Source organism: Jaculus jaculus, chromosome 2, assembly GCF_020740685.1.
Source record: "Jaculus jaculus isolate mJacJac1 chromosome 2, mJacJac1.mat.Y.cur, whole genome shotgun sequence".
Lineage (NCBI taxonomy): Eukaryota > Metazoa > Chordata > Mammalia > Rodentia > Dipodidae > Jaculus > Jaculus jaculus.
In genome coordinates this window covers 80,607,837-80,626,514 of record NC_059103.1, presented here as the reverse complement: position 1 = coordinate 80,626,514, position 18,678 = coordinate 80,607,837, and the positions used below count along the sequence as shown (strand labels likewise).

General features: G+C 35.5%; 1 protein-coding gene across 2 annotated transcripts in view; it reads right to left on the bottom strand.

Annotated features, from left to right (window-relative positions):
* Grid2 (glutamate ionotropic receptor delta type subunit 2) overlaps nt 1–18,678 on the bottom strand; it is a 1,510,676-nt gene that overhangs the window by 294,013 nt on the left and 1,197,985 nt on the right. For both annotated transcript variants that reach the window (XM_045143055.1, XM_045143054.1), the window contains exon 13: nt 2,343–2,538. In XM_045143055.1, the coding sequence (XP_044998990.1) occupies nt 2,343–2,538 (196 nt within the window). The remainder of the gene's footprint in view (nt 1–2,342; nt 2,539–18,678) is intronic.

The following is an 18,678-nucleotide window of genomic DNA, read 5'->3' as shown; positions in this document are numbered from 1 at the left end:
GAGACTTGCCAAAAATCTCACAAAATGCATTTTATTATTAGTACCTGTTTTCTGCCCACTCAATTTCAGCTTTCTGCCTGGGTGAGAGAAATATATGCTAGAAACAATTTTACATTTCCCTTTTTCTACTGTGAGTTTATAAAGTTATTCTTCACTTCCCTGCAGTAAATCAGAAGACAGAATAAACATGATTCATTGAATATTTGAGGACTTAATTTGCACTTTTCAACTTACTAACTTTCATTATCAACAGATGACCAGAAAACAGAAGTTGTTTTTATTATTTCTCATACTATGTGTTCTTTTTATTATGTGACAAGTTAAAATTAGCAAGAAGAAATAATTAGCAATAAAATTTTATAATTACAAATCCTCACATATACATTCTCTTGGTAATCTCCAGATCTCTTCTGAGATGGGATCATGGCTCTAATCATACTCTTTATTGATACTTTGTATATATTAATCTTACTTAATCTTTACTCCTCATTTATTTTGGAATTCTTGAGACATGTTCTCCCTATGTGCCCTAGGATGAGCTGGAATTCAAATCCTCCTGGTACAGTAATCTTCGTGCTAGGATTACAGGTATGTGACAATGTTTCTGGCTGTATTTAATACTGACAAAACTTGTGTGAGGTAGGAATGGTCAACATCATGAAGAAATTCCCAAAGCTCAGTATGATTCGAAAATAACTAGTTATCATATTTTATTTCAAAACTGAGCTGGATTCACACCATAGATGAGACCTGTAAAGCTCATGTTTTAATTTCCTGAAGTGTGATTATTTTTGACAATGAGCAGAGTGATGTACAAAGGAGCCCAGGGACCTGTGGCTTTTCTTTTAACTTTATAATAGCACAGTTAGAGTGTAAAAGTAGCTATTGCAACTTAAATCACATGCTTTATTTCCAATTTATTTTCTTCATAAGCTCTGTAGTTTGATAGTCCATTGACCCTTTCTCTGTTGCTAATCTAAGCTCCAGTCCCTGTACATAGTTAGGACTTAGCACATGTCTGAGGGTGAATAAATCAGTCCATGTGAGGGATATGTATATTTGTTTTTTTTTAAAAATTCTTTACTGATAATATATTTCTGATGAGAGAAAAGAAAATGAAAAGACTTTGCAATGATACTATATAGAAAGAGATATTAGCCATAGGATCATAGTCTCTTAAATTTAATATACATAAAAAATAACAACACTGGAAAGATGGCTTAGTAGTTAAGGCATTTGTCTGCAAAGCCAAAAACCCCAGGTTTGATTTCCCAGTACCCACATAAGCCAGATGCCCAAGTTGGCACATGTGTCTGGAGATTTTTTTGCAGTGGCTGGAGGCCCTGCTGTGCCCGTATTTTCTCTCTCTCTTTCTGTCTCTTCCTCTTTTTTTCTCTATCTCACTAAATAAGTAACATATAAAAAAACAAAAAATTATCTTTCCTTTAATCTTCAAAGGCAATTTTTCTCCTTTCTTGGAATGGAGGGAGATGACACTTGGCACTGACCCAGCGTCAGAATTATTTTGCTATAGAATGTTACATAGAAATGGTGAAGAAAGTTATTGCTACCATTATTGACATTAGTTCATTTGTTTGTTTGTTCTATGGTTATGTGATGAATGTCAACCACTGGAAATCATTTTACGCAAAAACAAACAAATAAAAAAACACTAGTCTGTTCTCTCATAGAGGTTGATCAAACATGAATTGTTTCTATATACATGTAAATAAACTAAAACCAAAATAAGGAATAGTTTTTATTTTTTTTTTACAAAAGAGAAAATATCCTTTGTGTGTATAGCTACTTCCAACTGACAGTTATAGGAAACAAGCAGATAAAGATTTTCACACTCAGAAATAGGAACAGACATTTGTAGGAACCTCATTTGTTGACAAGATTAAATTTTTCTTCCAAATAGCTTTACATAATCACAAGTAAAGATAAAGCTTAATCTCAAAACAAATGCAGTATAGAAAACACTCTAAGTCATTTAAAAGAATTGGATAACCGGAATGATATTTGGAATGGGATTTGCAAAAATCTTCTAGTTTTCATATTTATGAGCCCTTAATCCTTTTCTGAACAAAATAACAACTTGTGATTCTTATGCTTTGAATTCCATGGGAAAGTAATCTATTCCATATCATAGTGGATTTTGAATTCACTCTTGGGAAACAATGAGTTACCCTGAGAACTTCTTTAAGTCAATAGAAATATAATTTAGCTGGAACTTCTAACGCAGAGTTATAGAAAACAAAAAAATAAATAACTCTCAATTAAGCAATTGCAACATAGAAGACAACATGGTAAAGACTGTGAATGAAAACTATGGCCAATACCTTTTGAATGCCTGCTTGGGATTCCAGGACATTGTTCTCTGATCCATTGCTTCGGTTGATCATTCGCCACATTTGGGAGTACATGCTGTCCCTCTCAAAAGGATTTAAACCCTTCACACGGACATGCTCATACACTGCAGAGTCCAGGACTGTGCCATAAGGGATTTCTGTTTGCTTGGACAGGTCCTGGAGAGACCTTAGTTATTGGGAGAGAAGAGAGACATGAGAGAGAGTACTGAATATTTTCAAGTGGAAATAAAGTAGAAGGATCAAAAGGGCCTACTGCTTTTCTTAATCTGTGGATTTTTAATGTGAATATGTAATATATAAGAACTGATATTAAGATATATATGTCAAATCATGAAAAGTCAAAATCATTATTGAAAGAAATGTGAAAATTTTTAATGATAATGCATTGTTTCTTAGTGAACCTTCACTGGGGGAAAATTGAACAATCTCATCAATGTAGTACATATTAGATTGCTAGTCGTAATAACTAAATAGTTCGCTTACATTCAATATATTATAAACATTATGCCTATGTTCCTTTAGGTGACAAAGCTTTAGTTTTTAATATAATAATCATGGCTTACATAAGCAGCATGTTTTGAAGGGAAAGGTATACCTAAAACTTTGTATTAATGATAGCCATGACTGAGTGGATACTCTACATAATAAGCAAATGGTATACATTATCCACACTAATATAGCAATTTCCAATGAATTAAAATTTCCACCTAGGAAATAGGAGGCTAACAAGACTCAGGAAGTAAAGAAAACTTATAGAGCTCAGGAAGTAAACAACTGACAGGTTTAGGAGGCTTCTAAAATTTACAAGCTTCTTCCAGGTTATATAAACAGTCATAACTGCTAGGGAGAGAAACTGACCAGCTAAACTGTCTGTCCCTCATTCTAGGATGGGCTTTTCAGTGCTACCTTTGAATGACTCATGCTCCTGTTTAAGTAACCCCACAGCCTTATACCTCTAAGTCATCACAATGAACTCCCTACTCACTAAGCTAGAGTTGGCTAGATATATTTCTTTGGACTGCCATCCTTTCTCTATCTTGGATGAATACAACTTTGTTCACATCCTCCCACACAATACTTCAGTGCCTGACATTCAAATTTATTTCTTAGGTTGAGAGAATAAACGAATAGTCTTGGCATAGTCAGTGGAGTATATAGCTAAGATTTCAATAGGTCAATGTTCTCTAATGGCCATAGTGTTTCTAGCGCAAGTGCTAACTCTTCCATATTTTTATTTTTGGTGTGGTTGTTATATGGTATAGTGTGTGTGTGTGTGTGTGTGTGTGTGTGTGTGTGTGCACATGCAGGTAGGTAGGAAGGAAGGAGATGGAAAAAGACAAAAGGCAAGGGTGATGGGGAGAAGGAAGGATGATAAGGGAAGGAGACAGGGGAGGAAGAAGAAAAAGAATGTGTGAGATAGATTTCTGAAATTTATACTCACATTCAAACAAGGCACATTTCCTACTTCTGAAAGCCAAATATGTTTTCAGTTTTTACTTATTCAAGATAATGCTTCTAGTTTTTTGAAACAATCTCTAGGTTAGAAATAGCATCTATTTGTCCCAAGTTACCTATCTCTCGATTTGCAAGTAGTTTTCTTAAATTTGAATATTTACGTGAGTGTGTACTTTCTGTTTTCTAACTTGGAGAACCATTTGCCACTCCATAGGAATAGGTGCCCAACTCTAATGATTGGTATTTAAGAAGTAGTATATGTCTTTGGAATACTGTTCAAACATGCTTCAAACTCACTAACTTTGTGAATGGAGATGTTTTGAAACAACACTGTACCATAGTATAAACAAGGATATAAATGCCCAAGGCACTTTACAATCTTGGACTGCAGATCTCATGTAATATATTCTTTTGACCTTTTGGTCTGTTTTTAAAACAAGTTAACTAATGTTTCCCTGAAGGGCTTTAAAACTAGCACTAGCATTGGTCAAAGTTACTGGGACTGCTTTTGCAGTTCACTGATCTCAAAAATGTGCAAAACTACCCCAAACAAAAAAATTAGAGCCCCTGTGTATTACAGAAATACCAATTTCCACAGGTAACTTCAGCAAAATTTAATTTGTACATTATTGAATTTTGTGTTTTGATATATATCATTTACTCAATGAAAAGTGCTAAAATATTCCTTTTTACTCTAAATATGTGCACATAAATAGTGCATTTAAAAGAACTATTTGGGGCTGGAGAGATGGCTTAGCAGGTAAGGTGCTTTAGTTTCTCTCCAGGTCCCACATAAGCCAGACACACACATGCAAGTTCTCACATGCACACTAGGAGGCACAAGCGTCTAGGGATCAATTGCAGTGGTGGAGGCCCTGGCACACTAATTCTCTCCAGCCTCCCCCCCAAAAAATTAAGATCCAGGCATGGTGGTGCACACCTTTAATCACAGTACTCTGGAGGCAGAGCTAGGAGGAACACCATGAGTTTGAGGCCACCCTGAGACTAAAGAGTGAATTCCGGGTCAGCCTGGGCTACAGTGAGACTCCACCTTGAAAAACCAAAATATAATAATAATAATAATGATAATAATAATAATAATAATAATAGTAATAATAAAAGTACTACTTGGTTTGTATATATTTTTGGAATATTGTATAGTTAGCAATGAATCTTATCATTTGTAAAAAATAAACTAATAATGCAATGTTGAAAAGGGATGCTACATGTAGCTCAAATATAACATTATGCTAGAGTGAGGGAACATTTATTTCTGAGATTTAGCATGAGAATGAGAAAAAGAGAGAAAAATGGGCACACCAGGGCCTCTAGCCACTACAAAGGAACTCCAGATTCATAAGCCACTCTGTGCATCTGGCTTTACATGAGCACTAGGGAGTCAAACCTGGTTCCTTTGGAGTTGCTGACAGCTCCTTAATCACTAAGCCATCTCTCCAGCCCAGCAATAATACTTTTGTTTCGAGAGTACAGTTTACTATTTTCTAAAAGTAGGAGTAAAACTGTACTCTAAGCTGTTGGGCCCTGAAAGGCCCAGGAGTGAGGCCTAGTGGAACTTCCTGAGCCTAGCTAAAGTTTGGTGACCTGTCTCTGGCCAGCTAGGACTCAGCAAGACTAATGGCTTCTGGCCTGCCAATTCCGTGTGTTAATTGTAATTACCATTTCAATAGTTAAAGTTTACTATTGGCTCTTACCTCTTCCCCCATCCTAAAATCCCTGCCTTCGTCCCCAACATGATATAGGCAACTGCTCAGAGTAATAAAGTGAGTTGTTTCTGAGAGTTCCTGCATCAAAAAGACTCCCGACTCAGTGTAGTTTTTCTCTGGTGGCCAGGAGAGGTTTCTGAGTTGTCCAACGCTCATCATCCTTCTTAACCTCTTGGGAGAAACTAGCAGGCCTGGTCCTTCCCTCAGTACTACCTGACCCCGCTGGCAGAGCCTGGCACTAAGCACTGACTTTTAAACAACATTTTTAAGTTTATAGCTGGGTATATTTTTAAATGATACAGAGGAAGAAGTAATGAAATAACAGTCTTCATTCATTCTTCTGTTACATATACAAGACAAAGTAGCTGTCCATAGCACCTCATGCAGGTCTATCAATAGAGAAAGCCTATACTACAGTCCATGAATATGACTGACCACTTCCTGCTTGGCCATCAATTTTGATTTTAATTATCAGAAGGCTTCAGCTTGGTGAAAATGAGATCATATACAAAAGAATATATAAGATCATATGTTGCCTATATCTAAATATGTAATCACACAATAATATACCTGTTAAGAAATTAGTATCTTCCCTTATCCTTCCAGGAAAATAAAATTACAATTAAATGTTGCAATCTTTCATAACATCAGGTATAGGAAATAGCTTCCTTTTAAATATGAGCTTTACAACCCGAGTATAGAGTTGCACACTAAACAATTTGGTTGGTGAAACTGCTTTGTACACGATAAATTTTTAAAAGAATATCTTAATATATTGCCTTTGTATTGTTCCTGATATCAGAAAGGAGGCAGTTTGCTTCCAACATAATTCAGGTTTAGGATAGTGGAGCATTTCGTAATTTAGAACAAAGACATGTTCCCTCTAGTAGTTTCTGATATAAAGTTCAGCTTATAAATTTGCCTTGAGACATGCCTGTAAGAAAAATTACAGCTTGTCTGATTCAACACTGCTCCATTAAAGCACACCAAGATAGCACCAAAGGTGAAAAAATAAAGTGACTGAATCAAAGTGAAGTGAACGCAAATAGCTTATCATAGAAACAGGGGCAGCTCAGAGCCTGCACAGGAGGGTGACAACTGAAAGCAGTTATTATGCTCTTTATGCTAACAAGGTTGTAGAGCCGAGCAGCAGCAGTGCTACACCCTGTGTTATGAGCCCCTGAAGAAGTCGAGTACGTCATTCTGTATGACGGAATCCTTGGAAATTATATGGGAAGGTCAAAAAGCTGAGAGGCTTCTATGTAGACATCGCAGTCACTGTATTAAGATAAAAACCTATCTCAGGATCGTTTATAACCACCAGCCTAATGAATTATCATGGTTATGAACTCTTCTATTTTTTTCAGCAACAGCAATGCTTCCCTGGCCACAGAAAGAATGGAGGGAACTAGAGCATTTCAGAGTCATCTGTGAGTTCACTCAAACTGATATTCTGCATTTGCGTTTGTATCCCACATAACTCAGAAAACTCAGTGAAAGCTCACTCTGTGTATCTGTTAAGCCTCAGCCCCTTCTCCTCAGGCCTTCATTCGTTCACAGGGCAAAACTGATGGCATATAGCTGTAGGTGGAGCATGATGACATAAAGCCAATGCTTTGTCATGATAATCACCCTTATTTTCCATCAGCATAGTGAAATTCTTTGTTTCCCATACTGGTCTATCAAATTAACATCAGCCTATGGTTACTAATTCCCATAGTAATTAATACTAATACCAAATCAGTAACTATTATTTAATTACTTTACATGGATATTACATAAGGGGATTGATGTAATTTAGGGCAATTTTGTGAAAATAAATCTTAGGAGGCTGAGTAGATTAAGACTAATTTCACTCTTTCCATTATAAGAATAAACAAACTTCAGCATTTAAAATTAGTATGCTAGTCTGGTATCAGCCATAGTGGCTAACAATTGCTTTGATGTTAGGTAGGTTGAATTACAGTATGAAGCAGAAGTATGGTTTGTGAGCTGTGTCATGCCAATGTCCTGTGAGCTTCAGTTTCCTAACTGGTGAAGGGATACGATGCAATGTCCTTGACATGATCACAGCGCTTGTCACAGTAGCATTTCACTAGGTTTTCTAGCTTTCGTAGGAATATTATGGTGGCACTTCTTTATAGTGCCACAGTGAATTAGTTCTAACTATTTCTTTCTTTTTATCTAGCAAAGATAAGACAGTCTTATAAAACACAGAAGGAGAGACTCATGCATTTGAGTGGAATTAAATTACATCTGATTTCCCTTCTAAGTGAAATGTTATATGAATCTGGGAGACAAACTGGTTATCAGTTTCTTCATAACAAATTCTTTGAGAAAGTCTATGACTTCAAATTACTGTACTTATATCACAATGAATGTGCTGCTAAAAATGCATGCAGTTCTGAAACTGTCCTAGTTGGGAAAAACAAACAAACAAACAAACAAACAAACAAAAAACCTAATGCCTGATTTCTCTGACCTTTTACTCCTACTTGGGCCTAATTTTCTTCATAGAGTAGATATTATCTACATAAATCTATTAATTGACATTTGTAAACCCTTCTATCCATCTGCACTGTATTAAGAAGAAACCCAGTTGTGTGGAATATTCCCAGCAAGTGACTAGTTTGAGCTGCCAGCCCTAGATCTGGGGATTTGTAAGGTTAATCCCATTTGTTATGGAGTAGAGTGAGTCAATTCAAGTTATTCCATCAGAGGGGATTTTTCCTTTGGGTAGGGAGAGAAATGAAATGTGGCTGATAGGATTGGCGCTAGACACTTCCGGCGAAGGGCTGACAGTGGAAAAAAGACAAACAGGCCATCTTTCACCAGCTTCTTTCTCTGGACACTGAGTTTAGCAACTGCCAAAGGACAGATACTGCAGCAGCTGTAGGACTTCTTCCCAACCCTCACAGATCCTGCCCAGTGCCCGCTGACCACTGCAGTTGAGTTTAGAGGCAGAAAGAGTGATTCAAATTTTAAAATTAAAAGGCAAAGTAGGAAAGTGTCATCCAGCTGGAAGAAACATGGGCAAGTGTTAAGAAACAGGATTGGGGGTAAGACTAGGGAAGCTGGCCACTGAGTGTCATTGCTAAGAGCCATAGAATGGGCAGTTTATTAATTTTTAAAAGCATGGGTCTGAAGACATAAAGATTTGTGTTTCAATCCTTGGATGAATTACTTAGGTATCTCCGACCTGCAATTCCTTCCCTATTTATTCAATGAGGTAGATAATACTTTTACATAAAGGCAGCTGGAGTTTCAATTACATAGTGCATGTATGACACTTTGGTGGTTCATGTGCTGTAAGTGCTTAATTATATGCAATTACAATTTTATTATTTTTATTACTATTATTTTCTTCCTAGGTTTCTAGGATTGCCATCTCCTTATTGTTCTTATCAATTTGATTCCTGCTCAGTGAGTAGCTCCTTCTTACCTATCTAACCCCCCGACCCTTCATCAAATGGGGCATGCTCTCTTTCACCACCTCAATCTTACAACAGCCATCACTTTATTCTTTTTTTCAATTTTATTTTATTTACTTATTGATTTGAGAGACAGGCGGAGGAAGAGGCAGAGGCAGAGAGAAAGAGAGAATGGGCATGCCTGGGCCTCTAGCTGCTGCAAACAAACTCCAGACACATGAGAACCCTTGCATATCTGGCTTACATGGGTTCTGGGGAATCAAACCAGGGTCCTTAGGCTTTGCAGGCAAATGCCTTAATGGCTAAGCCATTTCACCAGCCACGACCATCACTTTCATTGCCAATAGTATTGTCTGTCTTAGCTAAACAATTATTTCTACATGTCTTCCCTGTCTTTAACCTACAGATAGTTTTCTTTATGTGAAGATAATGTACACTGAGGAAACATATAATTTAAAATAAATCCAATTACATTGTGGTTTTATTCAATATCTCTTCTGTGTATCTATGCCCTTAGAAAAACATTAAAGTTTTTAGCTTTTGAAATCATTCAAACAGTTATGCTAATCCTTAGTATTTCTATAGTGACAAAAAGCCTTATACCTCATCCATATTCATAGTATAGGCCCATAACACTACCTCTTCATGACTTGCCTTATCACACCATTACCTCTTGGTAGGTGTTTTCTCTACAAAAGGTGTTTCCTTGTACCAGGTAGACTCCTTCCTGTAACAGCATATTCCACTGTCTCCTTATCACTCTTTTCACACCAGGCACATGTTTACATCTGAACACAGTGTTATTAAATGTTACTTTCTATATACCTTGTAAAAATATACATTACTTTTTAAAAGATTTGAAACTGAATTTATCTCTGAGTCTGGAAACACTGTCAACAATAAATGAGGCTCATTTACTTTGCCCATTCTATCTTGAAACATTACTTTTCATTGTGGAAAGGTAGCATTGCTATTAAACTAGTATTGCATAAACATCAGATTATTACTTTACAATATCATCCATTCAGTGGCAAGCTTATCATGATGAAAAGTATTTTGTAGTTAAAGAATAAAGCCTTTTTTATACCCAAGATGTTTTTGGGATATTTACTATGGCAAATTCAGCTATGAAGGTTTTCGGCACACCTCCAGTGAATGACTTGCCAAAACATTTTGCTATGTATGTAAAATAAATAAAATTAGAGCCCAGATTTTAAAAAGTAACAATCTATACAAAGAGGACTGAAAAAAAAAAAAAAAACTATTGCAAAAGCTAATGCTATACTCCATGATTCTGGAAGACTTGAGACCTGGAAGAAAGTGAATTCTGTTCCCAAAGGAACTACAAAACCGAAAGAGAGAAGATGTCCAATAGAAATGTCACAAGCAAGACCACATGGAAGATTTCTCAACTAACTCTTAGATAAAATAATTAGATAATATAAAAAAGGAATTTATGCTTTTAGTGGAAAAAGAAGATATTAAACTAATGATAATTAGGAGAAAATATATTTACATATCTGATACTTAAAGCCTATAACAGGGGTTGTCATGAGCCCTAAAGGTGTAAATGTCTGCTGCTGTCTGGCTAAATGTATATACTATGCTTATCAAACTGCCCACTAAGCACTTCTTTTAACGTTCATACCCATATACTAATGTTACTCTCACTTTTTCATTAGAGAAATTTATCTTTTCAGATGGCAGTGAACTTGGGATAATTCAGAAGGCATTATGGTGCTGAGAAGAAGTGACAGAGAAATGCTCAGCCTGCAATATCTCTATCACAACTTCCAAGGCTTAGGGTCCATTGCAGAAGAGGTAGCAGAAAGAATGTAAGAGCCAAGGGAAGGGTAGGACTCCTTACAATGTGCTCCCCCCAGACACAAAATGGTCTGGATATCCATGACCTCACAGTGCTAGACACTACCTCTATAAGAGAAATATGGTAGAAAGATGATGAAGTCAAAATAAAAGAGAGACTATTTGAGAGGGGAAGGAGATATGATGGTGAGTGGAGTTTCAAAGGGGAAAATGGAGAGAGGGAGGGAATTACCATGGGATATTGTTTACAATCATGAAAGTTGTTAATTATAAAAAATTAAAAAAAATAGAAATTAAAAAGAAAATCAGTTGAAATGCAAGGGTATGAAGAGTGTCTGGAAAAGAAAAGAGGGCTCCTTCATGTCAGAAGTGAAATGTGGCTTATAGAGTTCGGTTCATTTGGTTCATTTTTAAGAGCTATAGCTTCCAAGAGGCACTGAAATCTCCTAAGAGCATGCTCATGAGAGAAAGGAGTGGTCCTTTGGCCCAGTTATATAGGGTTTCTTATTTTGAAAAGATTGTCACATTCACTGTAATAGAAAGACAGGCAGTCTCAAAGGAGATAGATACAATAGGCTTTATGGGGCAAGGCAATTCAAGAGGAGCCCACTATCTCTAACAGAAATATTACCCCAGCACCATTGACTTCATTTCTTTCCATGCTACTTGTATTCCTTACTCAGAATAGCAGAAGCCTTCATAAAAAATGCTTCAGTGTGAAGACAGTGTGAGTCCAGGAAGGGAAGAGTGTGCAGATGAGTTTTATTGTGGAGACAGAGTTTAATAAGCAAGGCCTTCTAGAGATGGAGAAATTCATGAGACAGGCCATATGAGAAGCAAGAGGACAGGAGGGGATGAAGGGTGAGCACACGAACAGCCCCTAGAGGATCACTGGGAAGGGCCTTAAGTGCCATACCCGTTTCTGTGCATCTGTTCTGTCCTGCCTTCATTATGTGGTAGTAAGAGGACAGCAGATAAAGTGAAGCCTCTGATTCTTGGGCTTCTTGGACTGCTTTTTCATCTTTTAAAAACTTGATTTCTGCTTTCTTATTTGTTTTGGGAACAGGTTCTCATGTAGCCCATGCCATCCTTGAACTCATTTGCAGTGACTGAACTTGAACTCCTGAGCTTCTTGCCTCCATCTCCCACCTCCCAACTCCTAGGAATACAGGAGTATGTCACCATGTCTGGCTTGATTTTTATTTTTTAGAACCGCTTTAATACTAATCATTTTCAATTGCTTGGTCTAGTAAAAATATTCATCAATGTGCACAAGGAAGATACCAATCTCCTCTGGAAAACTGTACCTCTGATAGACAACAAACTAGAGAAATTGTAATCCAACAGATGGCACAGAAGCCTTTCGTAGTAGAATTAGGGACATATCCTGCACTTTGTCCCCAACAGACTGATTAAGAGCACTTCCTCTCCCCCATGTGACTCCAGGAGGACAGTCACAGGCAGATCATTGTACATGAGAAAGAGTAATGGAGGCTACTTGGGGGAATGTGCTTTAGTTCTTAGCAAAATCTGCACTTCACATACAAATCAAAAGCTAATAAGGTGTATAGAAATACTCAGCTCTTCTTACTGCTGTAAAGCATAACTAATGAAAATGATTGTTCTAGGTGATATGGTGGTACACACTTGAAATTCCAGCACTTGAGGTGCAAAAGCGAGTATTGTGAGTTTGAGTCCAACTTGAGCCACATAGAGAGACACTGTTTCAAAAACATAGAGCAATAAACTGTAAGTATTATTAAACTATTTGAAATAATAGTTAAACAAATGCAAGAACATAGTTTTCTGGAATTATTCTGTCACACTATAAGCCCTTAAATGTAATGTACATTGTATTTTCCATTAGAAGTCTCATAATACTGCCATTACTACTAGAATTATCATTTATGACAGCAATTAAATTAATATTTATTTGTTCTAAATCACTACATAATGACAATTATTAAATAAATATGTGTGTTTACTATGAAGGCTCACTGTCCATGTATATTACAAAAGATATTAGTAAATAAGAAAAACTTCACTACCAAAGGTCTTTGGATTCTGTTCATTCAGTCATCCTGCAGTTTTCCTGTGCATGGGGCATAGTGTGTGCATTTACTTATTTATTTAACATAACGTCAGTATAAAGTGTATTTACTCTTAATACAATAGGAACTAATGTGAAAGTATCCTAAATTTATGTGGTATTTCACTATATCATCATTGATTTCTAGATAATTATGATATTTATGTTAAGATGGCATCTTCAAATAATCTAATAAAATTCAATAGTGGAATAGTGAATTTTATATTCCTCCATGAAATTCCTTCTTGAAAATACATGAATTACTTTACTAATTACTATGAAGTTCCCTGAGGATGGCCACATTTCCAACTTGTGTTAACAAAAATCCTAATACAATCATCACATCAAGAGCACTGAATGTTATTGGAGACATGAGGTAATTTGATTTAGAAGTAACTTAAGGCTCATAAACCAGTCCTCAAAACTAACTTCATTTCTTCTTACTGAGGCGTTTTAATATTTTTTTAGAAAATTTCACACCAGTAAGTCCCCACTCATGCCTAACTCCAAACTCTACTTCAGAGATCCTTTCATTTTGTAATCAGAGAACAATAGATACTTGCTTTTTACCACCACAATATAATATTTCTTTTATAATAAGAAACATTGCTCATTTTTATGCTCTAACTTTTCCCTTGTAAAGTTAAGGTCTGAAATCCTTTAATTCTCATCATCTGAATCTATTGCTCACTTTTTTTTTTTTTTTTTGCAGACATTAGCTAAGCCATCATTTTCTTTACTGTTAATGTTCACATAATTTATGGACCTTATAAAGAGGCCATGATAGTCTTTAAATGGCTTGAACAATTTTTATTCTACTAGGTGACTCTGATCATTTTCTTCATAAACACTAGGATTACATTTCACATTTATAATTGTCCAGTGTTCCTTCTGAAACTATCTTCATCTCTAATTCTGAGTGTGTGTGTATGTGAGCAAGTACACACACACTCACACATATACCTCTGAGTAAATTATCACATGTTTGTCCCTATTAAGCTTCATCTTACTTCTAATCACCTTGCTTAATTTGTCAAGGCCCTTATAAATTCTTACAGTGTGGTTTGAGTCAATAATCACCTCTACTCAATGTCAAGTAATCTGCATATTTAATAAGGTTACTCCATATTCCATACTTCAAATCAGCACTGAGATGTTAATTAGAATCAGGACCAATGCTGACTTGTGGAAAAATGCTTTCAATATACCCTTGAAGGCTGATATTGAACCATTGATCACTCCCTTGCATATGTCCCACTAACAAGCTAGGGTGCATTGATATGTACTAATCCTACATGAAACAATGGTCCAAATAAAATACAATATAGAATTAGGTGAGGAATCAATAGTAATTTGTAATTTTTTTTTCCCTAGAAGGTCTTTTAAGGATCTCAGAACATTAATCACATTATCAATGTTTTCATAATAGAAAGGGAGAGTTAGGAGAAAAAGTTACCAGGAAAAGTAAACTAATTTAATGTGCTCCTCACCCTCAATTCAACAGCCAATCTTGAGGAATGGCAGCATTTTCTTAGGAAACTTTGTGGGCTTCATCAGGCAAAAGAGCCCATATCAACAGCTGCTGGCTCAGTTCCACACCTTCCCTGTCCCTTGCCATTCTGTGTGTCTGGCTCTTAACTGACCTTACCCTGAGCATCAGTTCTATTGAGAGGACCTGTTGAGATACTACAAGGATCAGAGAACTAATGAGGTCAAACTGGTACTTAGTATAGGACAGGAGCTAACATCCTAAAATCATTGGCAGATAGCAAGGAAGATGTGGAAAAACAGAAACAGAAGATGAGAAGACTCCTCACACCCTGTTTAATAAGATACCTCATTTGTGTTAAGCTGATCCAGATTCTTACAGCTCAGGGGACATTGAAAAGAGCTATGTAAAGCAGGTAACTAACATCTCATGCAGACACAGGGGATAAATCACTTATTTGAGGATGGAAAACTGAAGGTACTTCTTGTATGCTGTGTTTTCATTTATGTCTAGGAATGTTTAAATTCCCTTAATGATTTTTTTAGTGCCTTATTTATTCTTCAGTAGCATGGTACTTCATCTCCACAATTTGTAGTTTCTCTTGCTGTTGGTTTCTAGCTTTATTCTACTGTGATCAGATATAAATACAATAAATCATTTCAATTTTTAAAATGTTTGTGTATTTTTCACATATTAAAATATAGCCTACTTCAAAGAAATTCCAGGCTGGTGAAGAAAATGTGTACCCTAGTGTGTTTGGGTAAAATATCTGTAGATATATGTTAAGTTAATTTAACCTATAATGTCATGTAGCTCAGATTCTTCTTTGTTTATTTTTTTCATTGGTGGGGCTGGGTGACTTTTCTATTGGTGAAAGTCAGGTGTTGACAAAATCGAATATTGTCATGTTGGGAGCCATTTGTACCCACATATCCCATACTGTTTATGAAATTTGGTGCACCATTGCTCAGAGCATATATGTTTACAACTATAATACCATCTTTAATGGATTGTTCAATTAATCAACAATAACTGACCTTCTTTATTTCTTTTGACTAATTTTAATTTGAGATCATTTAAAGACATAAATATTTTTACCTACATACCTTATAATGTCATTTGTTTACGATATCATTTTTCATAATTTCACTCTATGATCATGTTTGTCTTTGGCAATGTGGAGTAATTTTTTGTCAGTGAAGCCACACATCTATAGATCCTATTGTTTGATTCAATTTGATACTTTTTGATTGGAGAATTGAGACTACTAAATTTCAACATTATTATCAAAATGTATATGGTCATAGTTATTTTGTTTGGAAATGTTTACTACTTTTGTAATCCCCAATTGCTTACTATTGTAGTGAAGTTCAATATTTCCTGTGGCCTCTCAGGTGTATTTGTCTTTCATTCAATGTGTAAGTTTCCTTCAAGTATCTTTTGTAGTAGTGGTCAATCATTCCTGTAGCTTCAGTTTATAATATTTTATTTGCTGTAATTATTAAGGATAGTTTTCCTAGGTATAATAATCTGGGTTGGCCAACATTGTCTTTCAGTGCTTGAAAGGCATGGTTCCATGCCCTCCTGGACTTGAAAAGTTTTATTGAGTACTCTGCTTTTATCCTAATGGCTTTGCCTCTACGTGTAAATTGGTACTTTTCCTTGAAGCTGTCAATATTCTTCCTTTTTCTGTATGCTTAATGCTTTAGCTAGCCCTTTGCTGGTCTTATCTATTCAACATCTTAAAAGCCTTGTATATGTGGATGGTCTTTTCTTTTTCTAGATTTGGGGATATTTCTGCTATGATTTTATTGTATATTTGTTCTGTGTATTTACCTTGATTTCTTCTTCCGCCTCTGTGCTCATGATTCATAGATTTGTACTTTAATGTTCCATATATCTTGCATATTATACTATTTATTTTCTTCCCATTTTATCATTATCATTTTCTGAATGCTTTAATTTATCTATCTCGTATTTAAGCCTTTATATTTTATCTTTTACTTGATGCATTTCATTAGCAAAGCTTTCCACTGAGGTTTCATTCTACTTATTGAGGTTTTCAAAATGTCAACTTGATTATTTCAGTATTTGTGTCTCATTAATAAATTCCTCTTTCATATCTAGTATTAACGTTTTTATGTAACTCAGCCATTTGTTTATGTTTTATTTGAGTTAATTCAGACTTTTTACTTTGTTGAACATGCTTATAATATCTTTTTTTAAAATAGTTTGTTGGGATTTAATAATTCCTTCATATTATTATAGAATAATTTTGGGTGGAGCTATCATTATTTTTCTCATTTCTTGTGTTTTTACGGTAGGATTTGTGCATGTGTGGTTAGGTCATTAAATGATTTTTTAAAATAATTCATCTTACTTCAGTGTGACTAGGTTGTAAGATTGAGATATTTTTTCCTGCTTGACTGTGCATGTAGCTCAGCAGCTAAGCCCTCAGCCCATGTGTTCATGGCACCAGTCTTGATCTACACTTTTCTGCTCTGAGAGTATTAACTGAAAAAAATACCTAATAGATATACAGGCTATGAAAATACAATAGCAGCCAATTAACACAACCACTTCTCCAATGATAATAATTGGGGGAGTAATGGAAAAATACTACTACATTATATGCTAAGTTATTAGCTATTAACAGTAGAAATGTAAAGCAAATAAACAGAAAGATAATAGCAATTATTATTTCAGTAAAAGAGGAAAAATAAACAAAGAAAATTAAATTAAATAGAAGTGTGGGATAATAAAGTCAAATGGAGTGGATAAGGCATTTCTGGCTAAAGATATAATGAGAAAAAAGGATAGATAAATCAGATAATCCAAAACATCCAACCTCTGAGTGGCTAAGACAGATATTCTCAATCCTAGACCAACTTAGATTCGTGGGGAAAATGTATAACATAATAAGAGAGAAAGAACAGAGCAGAACAATGCTGATCTGATAGGCTGAAATCAGATTTCACATAAGGAAAGTATAAAAGTGAATGCAAAAGAGCAGGGTGGAAAGCACATCCTACATGTGGTCTCTTATATAGGCATCAAAGCCAGGCTTTCCTTTGTTCTGTCTCTGGAATCAGTACAGGTTATGGTACTATCTAGATGTGGCCCACCACAGGTTGTAGCTAAGAATCAATTTACATCTTCATCAACATTGAGATTTTTTTCCCTGTTGCTGGAGGCATTCTGCAGGCTGGTCTCAAAATTGTCCTATGTGAGTTACACTGTGTTCCATCACAGCCTTAAAAAAAAAGGAAAGAAAGAAAGAAAGAAAGAAAGAAAGAAAGAAAGAAAGAAAGAAAGAAAGAAAGAAAGAAAGAAAGAAAGAGAAGGAGAAAGACTAGCGATTAAATCCAAGATCTGCTATAAGCTGGGCAAGAACTCTTCCTCTGGAATACATCTATAGCACTCTTGTGGTATCCAAAACTGCTCTTCCCACATTTACTTCACAGAAACATAATCAAACTATTATCTTTACAGTAGTCCCAGGTACAAGATTTTCAACATATGTAATAACTTGTGTGAGATAGACTTTATTCATTCATCAGACCTCAAATAACAAGAAATAAAGAGAAGATAGGAGTTTATATTCTTGAGTACTTAATAGTTTCCTAGATGCAAGAACAGAAATATGTTACCATAGGGAGCTATGTGAGCTTTTTCCATCTCCTGAGATGCACACATAACATGGAAGACAACTTTTAATTAAGGGCTCACTGAAGAGAGGATTTGAAATACCAGCATACTTGGTAAGGAAGGGTTTGCCTCTCTTTAGGAAAAATAAAATTCTCTCTATGACATCTAGAAAGCTATATGCTCATAAAACATCCATCACTGTAGTGTTTAAGTACCAGGATGAGTAAGCCATTTAAACTCTGAACAATACACAGTTAGGGGATGAATGAGTTCTGGAGCTAAGCCTACACAATTCTGCACTGAAATGGAACATAAAAGTAATATGAATCAGGTCTAGCTCACTTCAACCACCTTTATTGTGGCTGCTTCTAATAAAGTGAGCAATTCCCCACTGAGAGCAAAGAAATAGGCTTCTACAGAAAGACTGAATGGAGTGTTGGGGCGATATGGTAGAGAGCAAGACAGTGTAATATTTTGGGAATTTTCTATTATGTAGAATAATAGCACAAAATGAATTTTATATTTATTTCTTATTTTTATTAGGTATATACTAGTTATAGAGTTCCTTAGTCTTGAGCCTGATTTAAGAAATTCATTTCTTGTTTATTCATAGAATGAGTATTACTTGTAACCAATGGTGTGCTGG